This window comes from Paecilomyces variotii, assembly GCF_004022145.1.
Source record: "Paecilomyces variotii strain CBS 101075 chromosome Unknown C8Q69scaffold_8, whole genome shotgun sequence".
NCBI classification, from domain to species: Eukaryota; Fungi; Ascomycota; class Eurotiomycetes; order Eurotiales; family Thermoascaceae; genus Paecilomyces; species Paecilomyces variotii.
Genome location: NW_021167147.1, coordinates 1,310,817 through 1,330,671, shown reverse-complemented (window position 1 = coordinate 1,330,671; position 19,855 = coordinate 1,310,817). Strand labels below are relative to the sequence as shown.

Sequence of the window (19,855 nt, the reverse complement as noted above, 5' to 3'; positions counted from 1 at the left end):
ATAGTCGTATAACATTACCATCACTTATTTTGCCATTCCATGCGAAGAATGGCTTGCGAGATAAGAAAAGACGAACGGGCGACAACCTCCCAAAACATTCATGGGAATTGGTACAAAGGCGGCCAGAGCGAAAGTGCCGCCCACAGGAATCGAAATTGAAGAACCGAAAAGTATGTAAGACCTGAAAGAGCAGCGACATTCATGAAATGATGACTCGTGCAGTCAGAGCCGTCAACGCGGCCGGAGGGTATACGGCGTCTGCGTATTGCCGGGCTCTTGTAAAAGATTTGTCGCTGACAGAAGAACAGTGCTATCCATTGTGCCTTCGGGGAGCACAAGAAGACTGCGGAGCGATTGTGGCCCCAGAAGAATATTATTTTGGCTTCAATACCCCATACGGCCGTACCCGTTCGCTTGAGGGGCTAACTGTCCAGGGAAAACTGTTGGAGAACGAGTCTGGGCGTTCAGTTGCATGAGAGCTACCTCTGCGGCATCTTCTTTTGCATTGTTTATATACTGGCCATCATACCAGTAGCGAGCAGCAATGTTTTGCCCCTGGACAGTAACTGTGCTGGACCAAGCAGTACGACCTCCTAGAAGATGAAAAGCATTGTTAGCATAGATTTCAGCCTCATTTTTGCACTATGTCTTGAAAACCCCATTTTTGAGCATCAGGAACTGTAGAGACAGTTGAATGCAGGATGTAATTTGTCCAGCTGGATGGAGGTAGAGAATAGAGAGTATACTGTACCTCGTCGGTCCGAGACGATGTTGAAAACCGGAGGTTGCATTTTAGCTCTTCTACAGTGATCTTTTTTCACTAATTAGCAGGAGTGCACGGTCCACAAGAAACTGCACAGACCTTCGAGCCGTTCTTGCCAAGTAGGACGACTGCCGCCATTTCCTTGAGGACTAGACATCTTGATGTTGAAAGAAACACAAAGAATGCCACCACACGTGAGGGAATCGTAGGAGCTAGTAGGTTGTCAAAGAAATGCCTCCCTTGGTAGAATGATGCGGAAGCTGCAAAGAAGCGTTAAGACTGCAACGGGCTGGAATATTAAGATTTAAGTATTGTTTTTGCAGGAGTCCATTGCCCCTCTCGATATCGTGACAGATATGGGAGGCGGGGAGTCATATAAACCGGGGGGGTTGTCATCGGCGTGCAGAGCGTATCTGTGAAAGCCACAGCATTTCGCGCAACATAGACTGCAACTAACCAGAAAACCCAAGGACGGGCTCATGCATGTTGTTGTGGGCAATTGCATCGCGTCAGCGAAATGCCCCTCCTTATCCTCCACCCAGTGAACGCAGGATGCACGGAGGGAGCAATGCGGATCATTTGAGGCTGCAAGCTGGGACGGCCCGCCGCACGCCTATTAAAATCTCTGGTGTCAAGAACGTCAACTCCCAAGAACCGATCCTAGTCTTTGCTGTAGCCATAGGCATTTCCGAGACGAGGGGCCATCCGGCGGGACGACCTCCCAGGCGGCGGAAAGGGTGGACGGGCTCGAACTTCCCCCCAAACAGCAACAGGAACGTGGTTTTGGCTGGGTAATAATATGCATTGGCCTCAACTCTTCTCCGAAAGGTGGAGGTTTTCGAGATGGGGGCCTCGTTGCCCAAAGCGGAGGGGGACCCATCACAGCCAGCGACGAATTGAGAAACTCTGGCAGTCAAAGTAAGCCAGTTGGGCCGCGCAAATTCAAAGCGGGCCCAGAAAAAAAATGCCAGCTCAGCAGTGATTAAATAAGAGCAAGGCCCGGGAAAGACGCTTCTGCATGCTACAGAAGAGAACCGAAAAAAGCATCTCCATTCCTGCGGCGATTGCTAGCGGAGGCAAACCGGATCGACTTGCATGAACGCCTCCCCCGGGCAGAGAACGGTGGCCCGAAGCAAAGAAGTCTTTGATATCGCGAGACTGACAGTTCAACATCCTGGCCTTCTCTGACTGACATGCAGCAGACGCAATGCCAGCGATGAAAGGCAAGACAGACATTGGATATAGATGATTCTTCCTAGCCTGTCCGGAGCAGGGGATCGGTGATTCGTTGCTTTCCTCTGGCACCGTGTTGGGCATTCATACCTGCATCATCAAGGCGGTCATTGCGAGGTTCGAGGAAGAAACGAGATGAACAGCTTCGTTAGATATTAAACAGGCTGATCAATTCCAAAAGGTCTGCTGTGCGGACAAGGTTGTTCGTCTAAGTTCGGGAGGGTGAGTTGGAAGAACGGAGGTCTCGAGGCGAAGCGAGTTGACTTGCCCGCTCCCGAACAGGTGACCCAGTCTATCTGACCGTGTCGACAACACACAACAGCCATCGATCATCCTTCTTAGATACAACGTGTACGCCCCAAAAATAGACTGCAGTGAGCTGTGTTGAGCTTGCAATCACTACGAGGTAACGTGAACAAGTTGGGTCTTTTAAAACTTCACTGTATGTTGTCTAGTGCAAGAGGTGATAACGTTATAGTACATCTCCAGCACATCACATATTAGCTAGTGTCATGAGATGATGACTGTGGCATCTCCAGGGAATCACTGATATTGATCCGTTCACCGTGACAGAACTGCTGGCCCAAATAAGAGAACAATAGTAATGTGAAAAAAAGAAAAGAAGAAGAAGAAGAAGTACGTCCAAACCTGGTGCCTCGCCTCGTAACATAAAGGCTGCGTCACCCATACTGATGTACAAGCTCGAGTCTGGAGGGTTTTTGATTGGCGAAGTACCATAAGGGGAGAGAGTTGCATCATAAGAAACATCACTCAAAAGTAAATCAAGACAGCCACCCCTTAGCTTGCTATATGCCTTATCATGAGTACGAAGATGGATCTAAGGATGACTCGAGGCCTGCTGCTGGGTATCATAACGCGAGTCGGCAGACCCGCGTCGGTGGAAGACGCCTTCAATGAATTTTCTGGTATCCACATGGTCTATAAAGGAAGCTTTTCTGGGGATACTTAGGTGAAGTTGTCGCTTCTTATGCCAGCGGCGTCTGATCCAGTCATCGACCAGAGCGATCAACCCAGTAGCAACAAAGACACTGTGTCTATTAGTACCAGAACAAGATTAATAGTAATTGTTGGACTTACTCTGCGACATCGTGCATCTTCTCGTAGACGGACGAATCACTGATCCACAACGAAGACGGCGGAATCCAGCCGCCCTTGCTTTTCTCTTCGATACTCTCCATTGGGGTCAAGGGCTCAGGAACGATATGAGCCACAGCTTTAGATGTTGCCATATCAACCAGGTGAAATGATATCTCCTGGAACTCTCCATCTTTCTTGTACTCGCGACGCCACTGGTATCTGGTAGACCAGTATTCAAATTCGTACCGCTTCGATGAGCCGCTTCCTCTCCTCTTAACTTCAACATGAGCGTAGTTGGAGAATTCAAGCAGGATAGTGTTCTCATCGCCTGCTGATTTTTCCAGGCTATCTTTGCTGGACGTACTTTCATCGTCGAATAACGCTTCTTCCTCCGTTCCTGGATCTAGACGTTTCAAAGCAGTCGTCGTGTTTGTGCTCCCACTGGATCCGCGTCGGAACCGTTCCAAGACGGTGCTCAACGATCTCTCCAAGACCGGTCGCTTCTCAACACCGTGTGCGTTGCGCTTTCTGGTTGAATGACAGACCTCTCTTCCAGAGTCCCTGCAATAACGTCGGAAGGAGAATTCCCTTTTGTGTAGGTCGTGCATGCGCAGATGGAACAAGGTCACCTCTTGCTGACGACCCGCCTTGTCAGGGATCAAATTGTCGACTCGAAGATTCATGTTGCCGTCGATAGTGGTGTCGTCATGTCTAATGACCATCCGTCGCGTTGAAGGAAATAGAACCGCGAATGTCGATGGGTTAGAGGGAATGGGGTTTGATGGAAACGCTTCATGCCTTTCCTCAACCACTTCGTAGGGTACATCCTCGCCATCATCGTCTAGGGATGGCTCTGTAGAAGCATAAGTGGACATGGAGTCACGGGGATCGATAGTAGGATATGGGTCAGAAGGATCGAAATGCCTCACAAAAGGACGGTCGCTACAGACAGTCGGGGCAGTGCTTCTCGAGTGATCAGAGCCGTCACTGTAGGTTGAACTGGAACTGCCACTCTTTCCATGGCGACTTTGAGTGGATCTGCTGTGGGAGCCCATTGTGCACACAGCACCTTGCTTGGGGTGGGGTTTCTCGTAAGAATGGATAAAACACGGATATTATCAGACCAGTGATATTCTTGTTTCAAATCGACAGAAGTGCTGGGGAGGAGAAATTCTAATATTAAACAGATGGGTATAGATATAGGGATGGAAGGATCTCAGATGGGGTATCAGTTAGATCGAGTGCTCCATGGCTATGGGTGGCAGTCAGGGCACAGAAACGCATAGACTAAGTGTTGGATATGGTAAGACTCCTTGGACTGAACAGAAGAGCGACAGCATGCGCTGCAAGTCGTATGGCTTAGTTAGCCTTTAAAAGCTGCTAACAGACGCCGCCTGATGAAAGTGCTTCTAGAAAATTGGAAGACAATCACTGGACGCGGACGATGGCTCCGTGCCCACGCGAGTCAGATAATAGTAGGCGGTATTTAAGAAGTAGTATCTGACGCAGGCTGGGCAAGGCTGACAAGAGAAAAGGTACGTGAAGGACAAGGGGGATTTCGCAGGGTGCGAGGCCAAACTTGGCGCTCTTCCACGGTGGCGCTGTGAATGTGGAAGGGTGAAAGATGACAGAGAGTTGCTTCATCGATGATATCCCGTGGCCAGGGAGGGGAAGTTGGATGTTATCCGCCTTGATCCTCAGGAATCCCGACAACTCAGCGTGACCACCAACGCACACAAGGGCCAGCTCTGGCCCTGCTCGCTCCCGCCTTGCGACAGCTCCATCTCACAGCCTAAGAAAGCACGGCGGCCTCTCGTCCATTGTCTCTGGTATGTCAGTGCCTGGACCCAGCCAGGTCATATCGACTAGAGATGCAGGGTCGCTGTCTATGGAAGAATGCATCACCGTCTGCCTTGGCTCCGATACCCCATTATTCTTAGGGCACCAAGAGACTTGATGATCCGGTCCAGAAGCCAGGGCAGATGACAGCGTCACTGATGGCATTCTTTCCCCTGTTTCCGAAGGTTCGCTCGTGGTTTCACGTCACACTACTGGCAGCACCTGAAGTTGTTGCAGCTTGATGTCTAAGTACTGTACCTCAGGTGTCGATAATAATCCTCGCCGTCATTGATAACAGCAGTGGCAGGGCTATGCAACGTCTCTCATCTCCCTGTTTCAACCCCACCAACGGTCACTAGATGTGTTTTTCTCATGATGGTATACTGACTCTAACGGCTCACCGTACGTGGCTTGGGGTCGTGGCCCTATAGAGCTCATAGGAGTCAGGACGGATCCTCGACTTATACCTCCACACAGATGAAATCTTGCCAGCTGTGGTCAATCACCATCTCCCCGACCTCGTTCTTTATTCTCTGCTGGAATTGTGGCAAACCAGTTAATACTCGTCCCAGATAATACCCACGCAAATGGTCGAATCTCGGTAATTACTCCGTCTCATCGCGGGCTGGTTGTCACAGCCCACCTCCCCCGCCACAAAACCACGCGGTTCGAATCATCTGCACCCTTTCCGTTCGTTCCATCATCCTGCATGAAAGTCTAAAAACGGTCGATCGTCCGGTCCTTCTTGGACCGTTTCATTTATCCCCGTCTCGCATATGAAGGACAGTACTCAAGATATTATTATTCTGGCGCAAGCGGAGTGCCAACGGGATCCTGCAGGGGGCGGTGATGGGCTAGTTAATTGCTCGTGCGTCAAGATATATTTACTCTTTTGCTTTCGTTCCCTCCTCTCTGGAGCTGCAGCTACCATCACTTCCGATAATCGGTGATTCGGACTGCGAGTTTACCTACAGCACGACTCGCTGTCAGATCCCGTAGTACAGACTCGTAGGATCTGTCATATCAAGGTGTTTGGCATCGGGCACATGCCCTCTAGCATGCAGAAATACGCTATTATGATGCATTCAAGTCTCATTTCAAATATCGGTGAACAAACGTTATTCTGAACACTCGGAAAACTGTACCTGTTCCTGACCCGGTGAGATTCTGCGGCTTCTGCCAACCCCGCTGTGGGGAAGGATCTTCTATCGTCCTATTGAACTTCTTGGTCTTAAAGGGACCTTCTTCGTGCTGTCGCCGCAACTTATCGCGTTCCGACCATGGATCAATATACTGACTGCAGATCATACCGCTGTGGGCCAGATAAGGCAATACTGATAAACCTCGAATATTGCGGTCATGGCTTCGAATGTCTCAAGCAGTACATCTGAGAACCTATGGACTTTTTTGAGAAATCGTGTAAAGCCACTTTGTGCATTCGTTACACAGTTGCAGTTGTATTCCAGAAACCAGGACGTCATAAATTGTCAAATTCGAACCACGGTTGAACCGAGATATAGGTCTGTCTGTGCCCTCATCTACGAGCGACTAATGGTTGGAAATCTCCAGAGTTGGACAAACTCTTTTTCTCTGGACCACTCGAGCGGTGCGGCAAGGATCGTCCTTGTTCATTCCATACCAGCATCATGGAAATCAAATAGCACGCCGATATCGAGACTCACAATTGCAACCACTGTACCATGGTTCGACTAATCGGATCGGTCCGAAACCAAGGTTCGATGCCTTTCTTGGCTGGCAGAATCAATCGATCTGAAAGATATCACGTGTCTCGAATGCAAGGACATGCACAAAAAAGAGGCTGCACTACTTACATTCGCCATGATTTGATGCGACGTGTTACATTACTTGGACTCCTCGCGTTGGGGTTGCTCAAACAAGAGTCAAAATCATAACTATGATGCAATATAATATGCGAGGTCAGGCTTCAAAATCTCAGGGAACAGATCACCTCTGCGGTCATATTGCGAGACTCTCCTTGTCTTTTTGTCATTTTGATTGATCGAAGATCAAGTTGACAAAAAACACATCAAAAAAGAAAGCGGATGGTGTCCGGAATTGAGCCGAACGCGGGGGTCGAACCCGCAGCCTTGCGGTGACCACAAGCACGTATTGTGCGTGGAAATAAGAGCCGCACGCTCTACCGATTGAGCTAGCCCGGCAGGCTTTTTGAACCCTCGATCCTAGAAGAGCTCTAACAACTAGACATCTAGTCAAGTTTACAAAAAGAAGGATCAAAAAAGAAAGTGGATGATTGTCCGGAATTGAGCCGAACGCGGGGGTCGAACCCGCAGCCTTGCGGTGACCACAAGCACATATTGTGCGTGGAATTAAGAGCCGCACGCTCTACCGATTGAGCTAGCCCGGCAGGCCATTTAAACCCTTCGTCGATCCTCTCAGACTGAACCGGAGAGCTCAGATCTGTTGAGAACCCAGGAAGGAATCCTGTAAGTAGTGAATCTCACAACTGCAGCTGGTTTTACCAACTGAGCTATTCAACTGCTACTTGGATGAATAGCGGTTCGAAATAGTGATTCATATGGTCCTTGTGGGTTGCTGTGGGTTTGTTGTACCGTCCAAAAAATTTTTCCCTCGATTCCTTCTCTTGAAGTTTTCCGCATAAGGTAATAGACGAATAGGATTGGGTGGCCCGTTGTTACGAGTGGGGATTATTAATCTCTACTGTGAGCCGTTGCCCTAAAGAATGGGGCGGATATAGAAAAGTTTCACTGCTTGTGGGACTCGCAAGGGGAGTTTATAACAGCGTACCATATGCTCGACAACTCAACTCAGGCTGTATGACAGAGGGACTTATTCTAATTTTTAGGGGTATACATTCAAGGTTATAGAAGTTGAATGAAATATATCGTTGATCCATTTCCATTTCTCATGTATAAAGCTACTGGATGGAATGTATGTATGTTAGTGCACAGGTCGTCCAAAATATATATAGTTTGGGGATTCCGGTATAGTAGCCAACGCGTCGAATCCCAAATGGCACAGGAGGCAAGTGTACAACTCGAGCATCCTATAAGGTACAGATAGATTTCTTGCTTTACCAGCGCCCCAAAATTGAGCTGACTAGCAAGGTACTGAAGAACGAGCGGCACAAAATAATATCTCGCTGATTACTATGCCTTCAGCAAACCTCCTCTGGCTAGTCCTTTCCACAGTTCGAACCCAACGTCCCACGAGGAGCTTTCCTGGCAATTCGATGTCATACTCCTTGTGTGTTTGATTGCTAACCTCACCTTGTAGAACACAGCGTAGCAAACGGGATGTCTTCTATCCGCCCATGTAGGGGTTGAACAAGTCATGTTGCAGTTTTGAATTGAAGAGCGACGCCTCACTGTCGACAATCTCAAGCGGCAATCTTAACTCCCTCAGAGTCCATCTCTCTCACCAGCACCAGTAGATGTCTGTAACTTTACCACCACTGGTTCTCCCCAGGGCCGCCATATACCCCCTGGGTCAACCTGTGCAGTACCGGAAGTCTTCCATGCGTCCCAACCACTGCGATATGACATTGTCGCATGGGTCCTGAAAGCAGGAATCTATTGTACTTCTATCCCAAGGACGAGGACGGTGTGCAAATTTCCTCATAAATCACTTGGTCTTGCAGACGGAAGCTGAAGTCTCAGCTAATGCTCACCTAAAATCTATTGTAGAGTGTCTGGTCCAGGCAACAAAATAATCTCAACGTCCCAATGGGACACTCCAATTAATCTTTTCCGGGAGGTGCGAAGATGACAAAACGTAGTTGAGAGTGTCGAAGGCCTTATTCTTCATTGAGTTCTGCGGTTCTATATCCCTATGTTTAGGCTGCGCTGCAGGTGACCGTCCCTGATGAGATTTTACGTACAGTGTAGTGCATATAGGATGCATACACAGTATAGCCCAAAGTCCTTATTCTCTATGATACTTTCCAAAAAAAAGTCAGGGGTTCATGACTAATAACTGGAAATCTTTGTTGTGGAGGATAGTTCAGAGAAATGATAGGTAATGCACTGACTGTAGGAAGCTGGATTTTTCGAATAGACTAAGCATTGTGGAGGTCTATTTCGCATGTTTTTCCCAGTCAGTCGACTCAAGAGAGCACAAGGGGCAATATCTGAAACTTGACGATGCACCGACATAGAACTCGTTAGTACAACAAGGACACAGATATAGCTTTCCTTTTGCGTTTCTTTGAACAAGGTCAGCGGCGAAGCCAAGAGTGTTGCGTAGGGCTTGTTTGAAATCCTCGTTATCCAGCAGTATATCGATATGCTCTAACGATAAGCTGACAAGAGGATCTCGAAGGCCTCTATCCGCCGAGGTTGTAGTCGAGTATGCGTCCTCAATAGCAGTTGGAAAGTCGTCCATTTCCCAGCATTTGTTTATGGCAACTGTAAAGTTCTCTTTCGCTTGCGCTTTGAGTTTCGGGATATCGTATTTGTCCGCAACCTGGTAGACTTTGACGTTGAGAAGCATTGGTGAAACACGGCCGTGCTCGCTACCGCTGTTATTGTAATTGAATCCATACATAAAATGAACCATTGCTTCTACAGCTCTGGGATCATCTTCATTTAGCCGTACAACGTTCTCCTCTGCTTCCTATCAGGTCTGTATTAAGCTCGAGTTCACCTCTTACCGTCTTCGCCTTGAAGAACTTACTTTCCAGTTCTGTTTAAAGAGCCGAGCGAAAAATCCAGACTGAGAGCAGACTATCAGTTTATGCACCTTGAATTCTTGATCTTTTGTGACTATTGTCAGATCTGAGAAGGTTGAGGAGGCGAAAAAACTGATGATATTAGTACAGGTACTGCTATCGAGACGATTCGCACGAACCTCTGGAAACTAGCGATAAGTTCTCCTACGTGTCCGTCATCATCCGCTGTTTCTGCCTTAACTTCCGCTACTTCAAGCTGGTCGTTCGCCATTTTCGTTTCGTAATGTTCTGTCGAATTATGGGGGGATTTGGTGTCGAGAAGGAAACTTGCTCTCGGTGCGAGGACCGATTGTGAAAGCGGTGGGGCCAACCTTTGCTCTTCAATATGTCAAATCAGTCTTGGGAAACCACATATTACAGTGATCTACATATCCCAAAGTGTGCAAATCGACCAGTCTACTTTGTCAAGCCCGTCAGTAAGGAATAGCCGAGAGTGCATTTGCCAGTGGAATTCCAAATGCCTGGAGATACCCCGCCATCCCCTGGTTTGAACAATTTCAAAGGGTAACTGGCGCACAGTGCGGCTTGGGATCCTAATCTAGATATAATTTGTAAAGAGGTTGGGCTCATAGGCGATGATACAGCCATTGTTACCGGAAATCTCGAATCGAGTGAATCCAGCTTTAACTCGACTAATGCCAATTATGCGTCGTCGATGAGTTAGTTCCTGCTACATTTCTTCCACTCCCGACATAATACCTGTCGGCAGATGTGAAGCAATGTTTTACATCTATAGATGATGACTCTGTCAGAAGAACAAAGGGCAAACAATGTTTCTCGATATATCCTACACTGGCAGGTTGCGATGCCCGGTAGTATCAAGTGAATACCCTGACGCGTCCCGCCTGTCTCACCTGTAACAAATGGAAAGTATACAGCGCACAATACGCCTCTCACGTCTATCTGACGCAAAGAATGAGGAATCGATTACAAATCTAGATCTGGGCCCAAAGGGGTCGTGGAAGTGGCTCTCCTGGCTTAATGGTGACGTCCCGGCGAGAAGCAGTCATCGAGGCTGGTGGAAGCGAAACCTGTTCATCCCGCGTGCTAGGCGGAGGAGGATAGAACCCAACAAAGGCTGCACGACGGGAAGGGTTGCCCATGGTGACAGACCAGGTGTGAAGTCCATAGTACGATGCAATAGAGTGGACGAGCCAGCGTCTGCGGTGACTGTTAGCCATATGCAGATATCCATAGATGAAGAGGGGGTTAACCCACCCAAACCCAGCACCGCGGTCACCGGCCAGACTCTCAAAGACCATCTTCTCTCCGTCGCGCTCCTGATGCTGGCTGAGGTCCTTTCGCATCTGTCTCAGCACGCGCTTCCGCTCAGGAGAGTCGTGCATCTGTCCGTTTCTGCCCACAAAGACAATCTCATCTTCATCCTCAGAGATGTCTGCGGGCGATGGAGCATCAGTCAGACCTTCGTCCTCGAGCATCAGCTGCTTCTCGTTCCACTTCTGGACGAAGTGTCTGATATCTTCCTCGAGGTCCTGGAGCAGTCCGCGGGCCGCACGCGCATGCTTTAGCCTCATACGAAGCTCCTTCGGGATCTGATGCTTCTCCTCGCGCTTGGAAGAACGCTTGCTGTGGGTGCGGTCCTGATGGGCATAGTGAGCATCCCACAGCGGCGCAAGGTAGTAGGGGACGGTCTCGTGACGCGGGTATGTTGGCTGGGGAAGCCAGTCAGTGGGAGCAGGCGGCTGAGCCCAAGGGTTATTCAGAAGACGGTCTTGATACCAGGAAGAGTCAGCGCGTTCATTCTCAACGGAAACAGCCAGACGACAGTCGAGGCCAGTTTCCGTTGCCTACCAGAGAATATACTGGCGGCCATGCCATATCGGCCAAACATTCGGGACATACCATTCTCCCAACGCTGCCTACGCCGGCTGCCTTCCTTCCCCTTGAGCAGGGCCTCCCGTCTTTTGAGGCTGTCCCGCCGGCTAGGCTCGCGATGTCGGTAGCTGAGCGAGACGCGTTGCGGTCGCTCTTCACCCGCACCGTTGGCAATTTTCGCACGTGGAGCAGGACGTGGTTCGGTTGTTGACGGATGGTCATCGAGGGGAATGGTCAGAGAGACACTGGTTCCTCTCAGAACAGTACCTGCTGCCACCGTGGAGGCATCTTGAGAGATAGTGAGGTTCTGGAGCGAAGCTGTAGTCTGTTCCGTCCAAGCAGATATGGCCCGGGCCTGCTGTGCCGTCAGGGTGCCTGGCGCGGCAGTCTGCAGAGTCGGATGAATGGCCATCGTCGCAGATCGTGTCCTGTCCGAACCTCCGTATGGAAGATCTATGTATCAAGGAAAGACAGATCCTTCTTGCTGGGCTTGTTCGAGACTGTAACAGTCTTAAAGACCCCGCACAAGCTCTGGAGAGATCGGAACTGCAGGAGAGAAGAGGACAGATCGAGCGAGGGGAGATAAGACGCAATGCGTAATAATAACTAACTTAGAGTACTCGGACCGGTTGAGATAGGGAGAGATCGCTGATAGCGTGCCAGGTGGTTCCGCTGGCCACTCTGGTTGGCGGGCTTGCCGGTTTGCGCTGCAGCCCTAAATTAGCCCTGCTTTTGTCCGCACTGTGACACTGTCAGGGTCCTTCGACGTGATTGACTGCTCTATCTATGTACAATTGTACATACATACTCGAGTTGCATTGAGCTTTCGATCCGCCTTGATCATTGTATATCTTACGTGGTATTGTCACTTATTATTCGAATCTTCGTCTGGGCAGTCGATTACTGTGAACATCGATGCTTGAACATATGCACATACTGGGTAGACTTCATCCGTCGCGCCAGTCGTGCAATGGCAGATACGGTCGTGACTCATATTTACGATTTACGACTCCAACGAATTCCTTATGACTCTGGACCTAAGTAGATCTCTAGGGCCCTTGGTTCGCTCGATGGCAGTATCACAGACAACTAAGTTAATTAATGGGCCGACGCGGGCTGTGTGTAACCTGATTGACTTCTTCCAACCCGGATTACAACAGCAGAAGATAGTTACTGCGTCTATGATGTCGACTGTCGGCAAGATATATTTCACTCTGGGAGTAGAACTGCATCCGGCTCATACTACCCAGTGCACGACTCACCGATGTACCTGAAACGATATTCATGGACGTCGTCCCGTGGGGAGAAGGCAGCTTTACCCCGTACTTGGCCTGTACCGTGTCGATCGGCCGAGACCCATGGCTTAGAGCGTTGATCTCATGTTACCCGCCATCGAATGACCACTAGATCTTGGAAGAGAGTCCCCAGCACACGGAACTCTGAATAAATGATTCCTCCTGTGAGGTTTCGATGGCTTACGGGGTAGTTAACTAGTATGGGATGCTTAAGTTATAATAACTGTTTCCCCTCCCGGCTCCTCCGCGGTCCAATGGTGATCGGCAGCCTTGCGTCAGGCAACGACATTTGGATAGTCTAAGCCGAGCATCAGTGTGACACGTCCTGCCCGGCTCACGTGCGATGAGCTTGTCTCTAGCGACCTGCTTGCACTCCATCTTCCCTCGTCGGATTTTATCAGTACCTTGCATCGCTCGTTGATTTCTTATCGATTATTATTATTAAGGGAATCCCGATCATCCCGCATCGTTGCAGCTACTGTCGCTGCCCCCGCATAATCCATCATGAAGTTCCTCACAGCCGTCGCGCTGGGAGCTGCAGCGTCAACCACGGCGCTGGGTGCTGTTCTCCCCCAACAGCAGCATCCCTTGGCTGGAGCACCAGTCGAACATCAGGTCTCACCTACTGCAGAGAAGTACCTTATCGAATTGGCGCCGTATGAGACACGATGGGTGACGGAAGAGGAGAAGTGGGCGTTGAAGCTGGTAACTGGCCCCCTTTGTTATCTATCCCGCATTGGATAAAACATCGAAATCATTTTGGCAAGATCCAATTCCTAACTCATACAGGATGGAGTCAATTTTATCGATGTCACAGCCGAAATCACCAGCCCTTCGCATGCGAGGTTCCATACGTACAATACCGTCCGATATCCGTCTAAGATGGCACACGAAACCACCGTGAAACCACTCACTAAGAACCTCTCGAAGAAGCACATGAAGCGTAACCTAGAACATTTCACATCCTTCCACACCCGCTATTACAAGTCGGAAACTGGTATCCAGTCCGCAACCTGGTTATATGGCCAAGTTGAGCAGATCATCAAGGAGTCTGGCGCAGCAGACTATGGCGCCACTGTGGAGAAGTTCAGCCATCCCTGGGGTCAGTTCAGTATCATTGCTCGGATCCCTGGTCAAAGCAATCACACTGTAGTGTTGGGAGCCCATCAAGACAGCATTAACCTGTTCCTTCCGTCTATCCTAGCTGCTCCAGGTGCGGATGATGACGGCAGCGGTACAGTAACTATCCTCGAGGCCCTCCGTGTTCTGCTGCAATCGGAGGATGTCTCTCACGGCAACGCCACCAACACGGTTGAGTTCCACTGGTACTCCGCCGAGGAAGGAGGCTTGCTAGGCTCCCAGGCTATCTTCTCGCAGTACAGCAAGGACAGGAGGAATGTGAAGGCTATGCTGCAGCAGGATATGACTGGTTATGTCCAGGACACTCTTGATAAGGGTCTGAAAGAGTCTGTCGGTGTCATTGTCGACTACGTTGACAAAGGCTTGACTGAATTTATCAAGGAAGTCATCACCACGGTAAAGAAATCTCACCAATCAACGCTCAACCGAGAGTAGCTGCTGATTGTATCATTAGTACTGTGACATTGCCTTCGTTGAGACCAAGTGCGGCTACGCCTGCTCGGACCATGCATCGGCGAGCCGGTACGGCTATCCGTCTGCCTTTGTCATTGAGTCTGAATTCGAGAACTCTGACAAGAAGATCCACAGCACGGAAGATAAGATTAAGTATCTTAGTTTCGATCATATGCTGCAGCACGCGAAGATGAGCCTGTCGTTCGCCTATGAGCTTGCTTTCGCCCCGTTCTGAATGGATAGATCTGGGTTGGCTGTAACTTGATGCTTTTTCTCTTTTCGGTACATGATTGGTCTGGATTTTTAGGATGCTAATGACTTGGATAATGCCTTGAACACCAACCTTATGACAGAGCGCTTGGTGAATTGACGGACCTGATCCGATGCAACCGCTGTACCCGGCTTCGGTCGCATCTGAGAGATCTATATTGATAATGCTATTCTTATGAGACAATATAACAATAGACAGTTACAATGGGCCCAGGATATCCCGCATTGTGTCACCCTGTAGACCAGTGCCAACCCTCCACACTCGTATGTTAATATAAGGCTGTTTATGGTATTTCCTGAAATCCAAATATTAATAGACATCACCTTTCGTCGGAAAATTGCTGTTCCGAGGGACACCGGTATGCCGTGAGCGGAAATCATCTCGAACCCCACAGGCAGCTTTAGGTCATATGGAGCTTGCTTCGCCGCCACTGACGTCTATCTGAACATCGGACTCTTACCCTTGCACGAGCTGTCTTTTATGTTCGACAGGAGTGCCCCTTTCGAGCTTTTGTGGTATTTGTTGGTTAAGTGTTTACGTGTGGCTGAAGATTGAGAACTTGTTTCCACTCCATCTCTTACCCGTGTGCAGATATCTGCACGTGGCCCTTGCACCCATCGGCTACCACTTAGGTGGCTAGATTGGCTGTCGTTTTGGTCCTATAAAATTATCTGTCTGAGTTTATTCGCCAATTGTTCTTCTCCGCTGAGTCTTTCCCGATCTCGGTGCTCTGGTTCTACAATAAATTGTCAAATTGGGAAAGTGCGGAAACTGAATACTTAGGCGACGAGCCTACTTCTCTTGGGGAAACATATCCCACACACCACTCACTATCAACATTCATATATACATACAGTTAAGATGGATCTATCAGTACCATACGCCAAGGAACTTAACATTGCCTCGCTGGTTGTGCAGCGGGCAGCTCTTCTTACCAAAACCGTCCTCGAGGCCGTGGACAAGGGAGCTTTGGACAAGCATGACTCAACCCCAGTGACGATAGCAGACTTTGCAGCCCAGGCTCTCATAATCAGTGCACTACATCAGACCTTTCCGGACGACAAATTCGTGGGCGAGGAATCTGCACAGTCTCTCCGAGATGACGCTGAACTACTCGACCGTGTCTGGGGGCTCGTATCCACGACAAGACTGGATGATCCCCAGATTGAGTCTCTCCTAGCAGCTCCTGAAACAAAGGACGAGATGCTCGATCTCATCGATCTCGGAGGGAACGGCGATGGCGGACGCAGCGGCCGCATTTGGGTCCTCGACCCTGTGGACGGGACGGCGACTTTCATGAACGGTCAGCAGTATGCAGTCTGTCTTGCATTAGTAGAAGATGGAGAGCAAAAGCTCGGTGTGTTGGGTTGTCCGAACCTGAATTTGGAGAAAGGGCAGATCTTCGAGGATGTCGTCGATAAGGACGGCTATGGCCTAATGATCTCCGCCATCGCTGGACACGGTGCTACTGTTCGGCCAATGGGTCGTGGTGCGCTACTTCCAGCAAAACGACTTGAGAAACTTCCCCCCGTTTCGAGTACCAGCGAGCTACGCTTTGTTGACTGCTTAACCGCCAATTCCTCGGATTGTGAGAAGCATAAGCAGGTGATTACTCGATTGGGAGCGCCGTGGCCACCGACCACGAACCTTTGGTCGGCCCAGATGCGATATATTGCTATTGCCGTCGGCGGTTGCAACGCCATGATCAAGATCCCGCGAAAGAAAGGCTATCGCTCGAACCTATGGGATCATGCGGGCGGGATGCTCATTGTGGAGGAGATTGGGGCCAAGATTACTGACTTGGATGGCGCATCGGTCGATTGCGGACTAGGAAGGACTATCGCTGGTTGCTACGGGATGGTAGTGGCGCCAGAAAGTATTCACGGTAAACTATTAGAGGCTGTTCAGCAGTACCTGAAGGAAGTTGACTGTTAGATGCACGCTGGGCGTTTTGAGTTACATGAAAGTTTTTTTTTTGTGTTTCTGTTTGGTATTATACATGAACTGGGCAATGATAGACATAGACCTTGGGAGGGTATGATTATGGTTAGTTAGTTAGTTACTAGTATTATCCAATGGTTCAATGTCTTTGCACGATCCTGGTGCCTTGAGTCGATCCACATGATCTTCATCCCCGGTTTCAATCAGACCATCCACGAGCATATTTTCACCACACAACGATCCTGGTCTTGCAGTTGCTTTGGTCCAGCATCAAGCCTACGCCCAAAATTGGAAGCGCAGTCCAGATAGATCCAGACACCATACATTGTACAACATCCGACATAGAGAAGGATGTGTCACAACCCTCCATGTTCCAAAAGGCCACCACACCACCCATATATAAACCATCAGACATCTTTAGACGCTACATCCCACAAATTCCAGAGTACGGAGTACGCACACGCATTAACTACTCCTGCTCTCCGCACCTCATCTGGGCCACCAGCATTTAGAGTATATCTATCGGGAAGAGTTTCTCAGCTAGGTATAAGACGTGATATATCCTAGTAGTTACATTAGTAGTAGTAATTTAGGTAAATGTTAAACACCTAGTAGGTAGGTAGTTAGCACCTGGTAGGTTACCTAGCCGGGAGCAACGCAACCTTGGTGGATGGTAGCAACTGCAGGAGTCTCTCTCCGGTGTCGGACGGGATGGTTCTTGATGACTAGGTACCTAACTACCTACTTTGAAATTAAGCGACATTTCAAATTGGAGATAGCTAGTTCTTCTGCACTATATGTTATCAACAAGACGGGGGATCGACTAGAGTCAGCTACTCTCACAGAGACTGATGTGATAGTTATCTCCGTCCGAGGTGTGTGTCACATCTCGAGAGTGGAGCACATGGAAGACGGGAAGGTTGCCGATTGGATGGATGGACCGAAGTCGGTGCGTTGTGGATGTTTCGTCAAGGTGTCGTCATTGATTATTTCTCATATATGATCTGCTTTCCTTTGGGGTGTTGTCTTTGGGGATGTTATGGATGGTAATTATTACAGATTAGATTAGGGAGGGGTTTAATAGAGAAGTTTAGAAAGTATATTGTGGATTAATTCTTTTTACATATGTGGTTGGGTTAACTAACTTGACGAGGCTATATATAGCCAGGAAGAAAGCAGGGTTAAATCATCTATTTCCTTACTCTACACTAGAGTACCATACTGGTAAAGTATGGTCTAGAATACTATGGTACGCCATATTTCATTTCAGCCAGGAGCGCGCAATGCGCAACTATCACTCGTCGGAAGATTCATCACCGGGATCACGCGTTCATGTTGAAACAAAATGCGGGGAAATGCGCCAAAGCAAGTAAGCAGACAGACAGCACGACGCAGCTAGACTAGGGACAATATTAATGAGCATGGGTGTCTGAGCGTATCTAGAGTAATTAATTACACTAAAGACGATCAGAAGAAGATCGGCAGTGGAGCGTAAGAAAAAAAAAGTGTCTTACGACATCGACGAGGCTTGTCACGCTTCTTCCAAGGTTCTCTCTCGATCCGGCGACCTGGTTTAACTAGTTACCTTGCTCCAGAGGTACAAAAAGCGTCATGGCTGCCTGCTGCCTGGGCGTCTTTCTTTTTTTTTGCTTCTCCTGAATTTTTGGATCTCGTTAGCTTCAAGCAGCCACTGCTTGGATTGGATATCGTCGTCAAATCAATAATTATCGATAATTGAGCAACGTTGTTCACCAGAGGTGTTAATAATAATATTACATTTGGTGTCCGAGAAAAGTCTAACGTCCTCAGGCGCAGTATCCGCCATGGCAATCTGTAAGGAGCCCGCGTTTTCTCTCATATCGTCGGGAGAGTATACTATGACGTCGAACCATGGAAACTGACACGGGCTCTCACCGCAGATAATCCGTTCGCCAGGCACGAGTCCTATAGCAGGAATACCTTGGTCACTCATCGCGTCCTGGTCCTGGTGACATGGCTACTCGTGGTCATCGTGGGTATATACTATTCTTCGCACTCGCCGGACGATGTGAAGCATGGGCACAGGATCTGGAAGCAGGGAAATAAGCACACAACTCCATTTACGCAGAGCGCCATCGTTACCGGTATCTACTGGTAAGCATCCTGGGTATATGTCTGGAAAGGAATATGACAGACAATGCTAACTCTTTACCACTCAAGGATCCTGCTTCTGCTGTCCCAACTGAGCTATGTCTGGCATCTCTTCTCCAAGGAGACGGCTCTGGTGACTGCAGCCGCCAATGTCGCTGGACACTTCGTTCTCAACAACCTGTTCGTCTTTGCCTGGATTCTGCTCTGGGTTCGCAACCATTTCTGGGGTGCGGAGATCATTCTGATCGCGCACTTCCTGAACCAGTCGATTGCCTACTGGAGACACCCGGCTCTCCCGGCCTTCGTGCATCTGCCTGCTGTCGCAGGCCCGTATGCATGGACGATCACGGCGCTGTTCTGGAACGGTGCTGTCGCTGTGGGTAGCAACAGTCTCGCAGCAAGACTCGTGGCCAATGTCTTCATCTGGGTGATCTTTATCTTCGGACAGTTCCACATCCTTGTCGCGAAGGATTATCTGCTGGGATACTCTCTCAGTTTCCTAACTCTCTGTAAGTTGCATCTCTGACGGCAGTAGTGCCCTCAATGACTAACGTTGATCAGCCCTTGCGTTGAAGCAATTCGCCATCAAGGTTTTCGGATTGCAGTGGATCTTCGCCTTCGTCATCTTCGGCGTGCTCCTTGTTAGCTCTCTCTACACCTCCTCGGCCGTATACAACAACCGCACCGTTTTCTGGAGGCGCATCGCCGAGCCCGAAGCCACCGATCGCGAGAGAGCACCCTTGCTCAATGAGAGCGCCTAAATCAGCGCCATCTAACATAGGCATCACATCGCCAATAGTTACTCATGATGAGAAGTTGACCGAATCGAAGATAATGATGGATAAGCACAGATTGACCCTTGTTGGTTAGCAAATTGTTCCAATCTCGGATATGGCCTGAAGCGCATTCCAAATTCATTCCAGAAGTTTCAATTGTACCCGATATTCAGCTCGCTTCTTCCCAGAGCTCCAAAGTTAAAAACTTCCCTCGTGCGATAAATGACCTATCATACCACTTGCATTTTGAGTCTCGAACGTGCTCGACTATTTTGCCAGGCGTTTCATATTTTTGGGGTCCGTCTGAGAGTTCTATTACATATGGACCGAGCACGTCTTGTTTAGTCTACT

General features: G+C 49.1%; 6 protein-coding genes and 2 non-coding genes across 8 annotated transcripts; 2 read left to right on the top strand and 6 right to left on the bottom strand.

Moving 5' to 3' along the window:
• Positions 1–384: 384 nt before the first annotated feature.
• On the bottom strand, positions 385–920 carry C8Q69DRAFT_446155 (hypothetical protein; the record flags this gene model as incomplete). The annotated part of the gene is made up of 3 exons (XM_028629112.1): positions 385–593; positions 752–820; positions 863–920. 3 exons carry the CDS (start codon positions 918–920, stop codon positions 385–387), a joined length of 336 nt encoding a protein of 111 aa, XP_028483902.1.
• Positions 921–2,457: 1,537 nt separating this feature from the next.
• On the bottom strand, positions 2,458–4,514 carry C8Q69DRAFT_321659 (hypothetical protein). Its single transcript, XM_028627375.1, has 2 exons — positions 3,095–4,514; positions 2,458–3,045 (listed from the first exon to the last, which is right to left on the bottom strand). The coding sequence occupies exons 1-2, from the start codon at positions 4,147–4,149 to the stop codon at positions 2,835–2,837; spliced, it is 1,266 nt and encodes a 421-aa protein (XP_028483901.1). The 5' UTR covers positions 4,150–4,514; the 3' UTR covers positions 2,458–2,834.
• Positions 4,515–7,012: 2,498 nt separating this feature from the next.
• On the bottom strand, positions 7,013–7,113 carry C8Q69DRAFT_t100. The gene has a single exon. It is a non-coding gene; the product is annotated as a tRNA-Lys (tRNA).
• A 105-nt stretch (positions 7,114–7,218) lies between these two features.
• Positions 7,219–7,319, bottom strand: C8Q69DRAFT_t99. The gene has a single exon. It is a non-coding gene; the product is annotated as a tRNA-Lys (tRNA).
• A 1,688-nt stretch (positions 7,320–9,007) lies between these two features.
• On the bottom strand, positions 9,008–9,873 carry C8Q69DRAFT_508598 (BTB/POZ domain protein; the record flags this gene model as incomplete). The annotated part of the gene is made up of 3 exons (XM_028632995.1): positions 9,008–9,547; positions 9,608–9,734; positions 9,782–9,873. 3 exons carry the CDS (start codon positions 9,871–9,873, stop codon positions 9,008–9,010), a joined length of 759 nt encoding a protein of 252 aa, XP_028483900.1.
• Positions 9,874–10,207: 334 nt separating this feature from the next.
• Positions 10,208–12,138, bottom strand: C8Q69DRAFT_473302 (R3H-associated N-terminal domain-containing protein). The gene is made up of 3 exons (XM_028631029.1): positions 11,526–12,138; positions 10,881–11,394; positions 10,208–10,823 (listed from the first exon to the last, which is right to left on the bottom strand). Exons 1-3 carry the CDS (start codon positions 11,908–11,910, stop codon positions 10,598–10,600), a joined length of 1,125 nt encoding a protein of 374 aa, XP_028483899.1. The 5' UTR covers positions 11,911–12,138; the 3' UTR covers positions 10,208–10,597.
• An 825-nt stretch (positions 12,139–12,963) lies between these two features.
• On the top strand, positions 12,964–16,592 carry C8Q69DRAFT_492654 (putative aminopeptidase; the record flags this gene model as incomplete). The annotated part of the gene is made up of 4 exons (XM_028632174.1): positions 12,964–13,498; positions 13,583–14,329; positions 14,388–14,614; positions 15,449–16,592. The coding sequence occupies exons 1-4, from the start codon at positions 13,298–13,300 to the stop codon at positions 16,590–16,592; spliced, it is 2,319 nt and encodes a 772-aa protein (XP_028483898.1). The 5' UTR covers positions 12,964–13,297.
• A 1,829-nt stretch (positions 16,593–18,421) lies between these two features.
• On the top strand, positions 18,422–19,489 carry C8Q69DRAFT_508594 (hypothetical protein; the record flags this gene model as incomplete). The annotated part of the gene is made up of 4 exons (XM_028632994.1): positions 18,422–18,431; positions 18,518–18,731; positions 18,798–19,237; positions 19,290–19,489. The coding sequence occupies 4 exons, from the start codon at positions 18,422–18,424 to the stop codon at positions 19,487–19,489; spliced, it is 864 nt and encodes a 287-aa protein (XP_028483897.1).
• Between the last annotated feature and the right edge of the window lie 366 nt (positions 19,490–19,855).

What these genes read in the sequence shown, in the direction of transcription:
- C8Q69DRAFT_321659 (XM_028627375.1), bottom strand. Translation starts at nt 4,149, where the DNA reads ATGGGCTCCCACAGCAGATCCACTCAAAGTCGCCATGGAAAGAGTGGC. An exon ending in AAGATGCACGATGTCGCAGA is followed by an intron (nt 3,046 to 3,094) that starts GTAAGTCCAACA and finishes TAATAGACACAG; the next exon opens with TGTCTTTGTTGCTACTGGGT.
- C8Q69DRAFT_473302 (XM_028631029.1), bottom strand. Translation starts at nt 11,910, where the DNA reads ATGGCCATTCATCCGACTCTGCAGACTGCCGCGCCAGGCACCCTGACG. An exon ending in TAGGCAGCGTTGGGAGAATG is followed by an intron (nt 11,395 to 11,525) that starts GTATGTCCCGAA and finishes CCTGGTATCAAG; the next exon opens with ACCGTCTTCTGAATAACCCT. An exon ending in GACCGCGGTGCTGGGTTTGG is followed by an intron (nt 10,824 to 10,880) that starts GTGGGTTAACCC and finishes CAGTCACCGCAG; the next exon opens with ACGCTGGCTCGTCCACTCTA.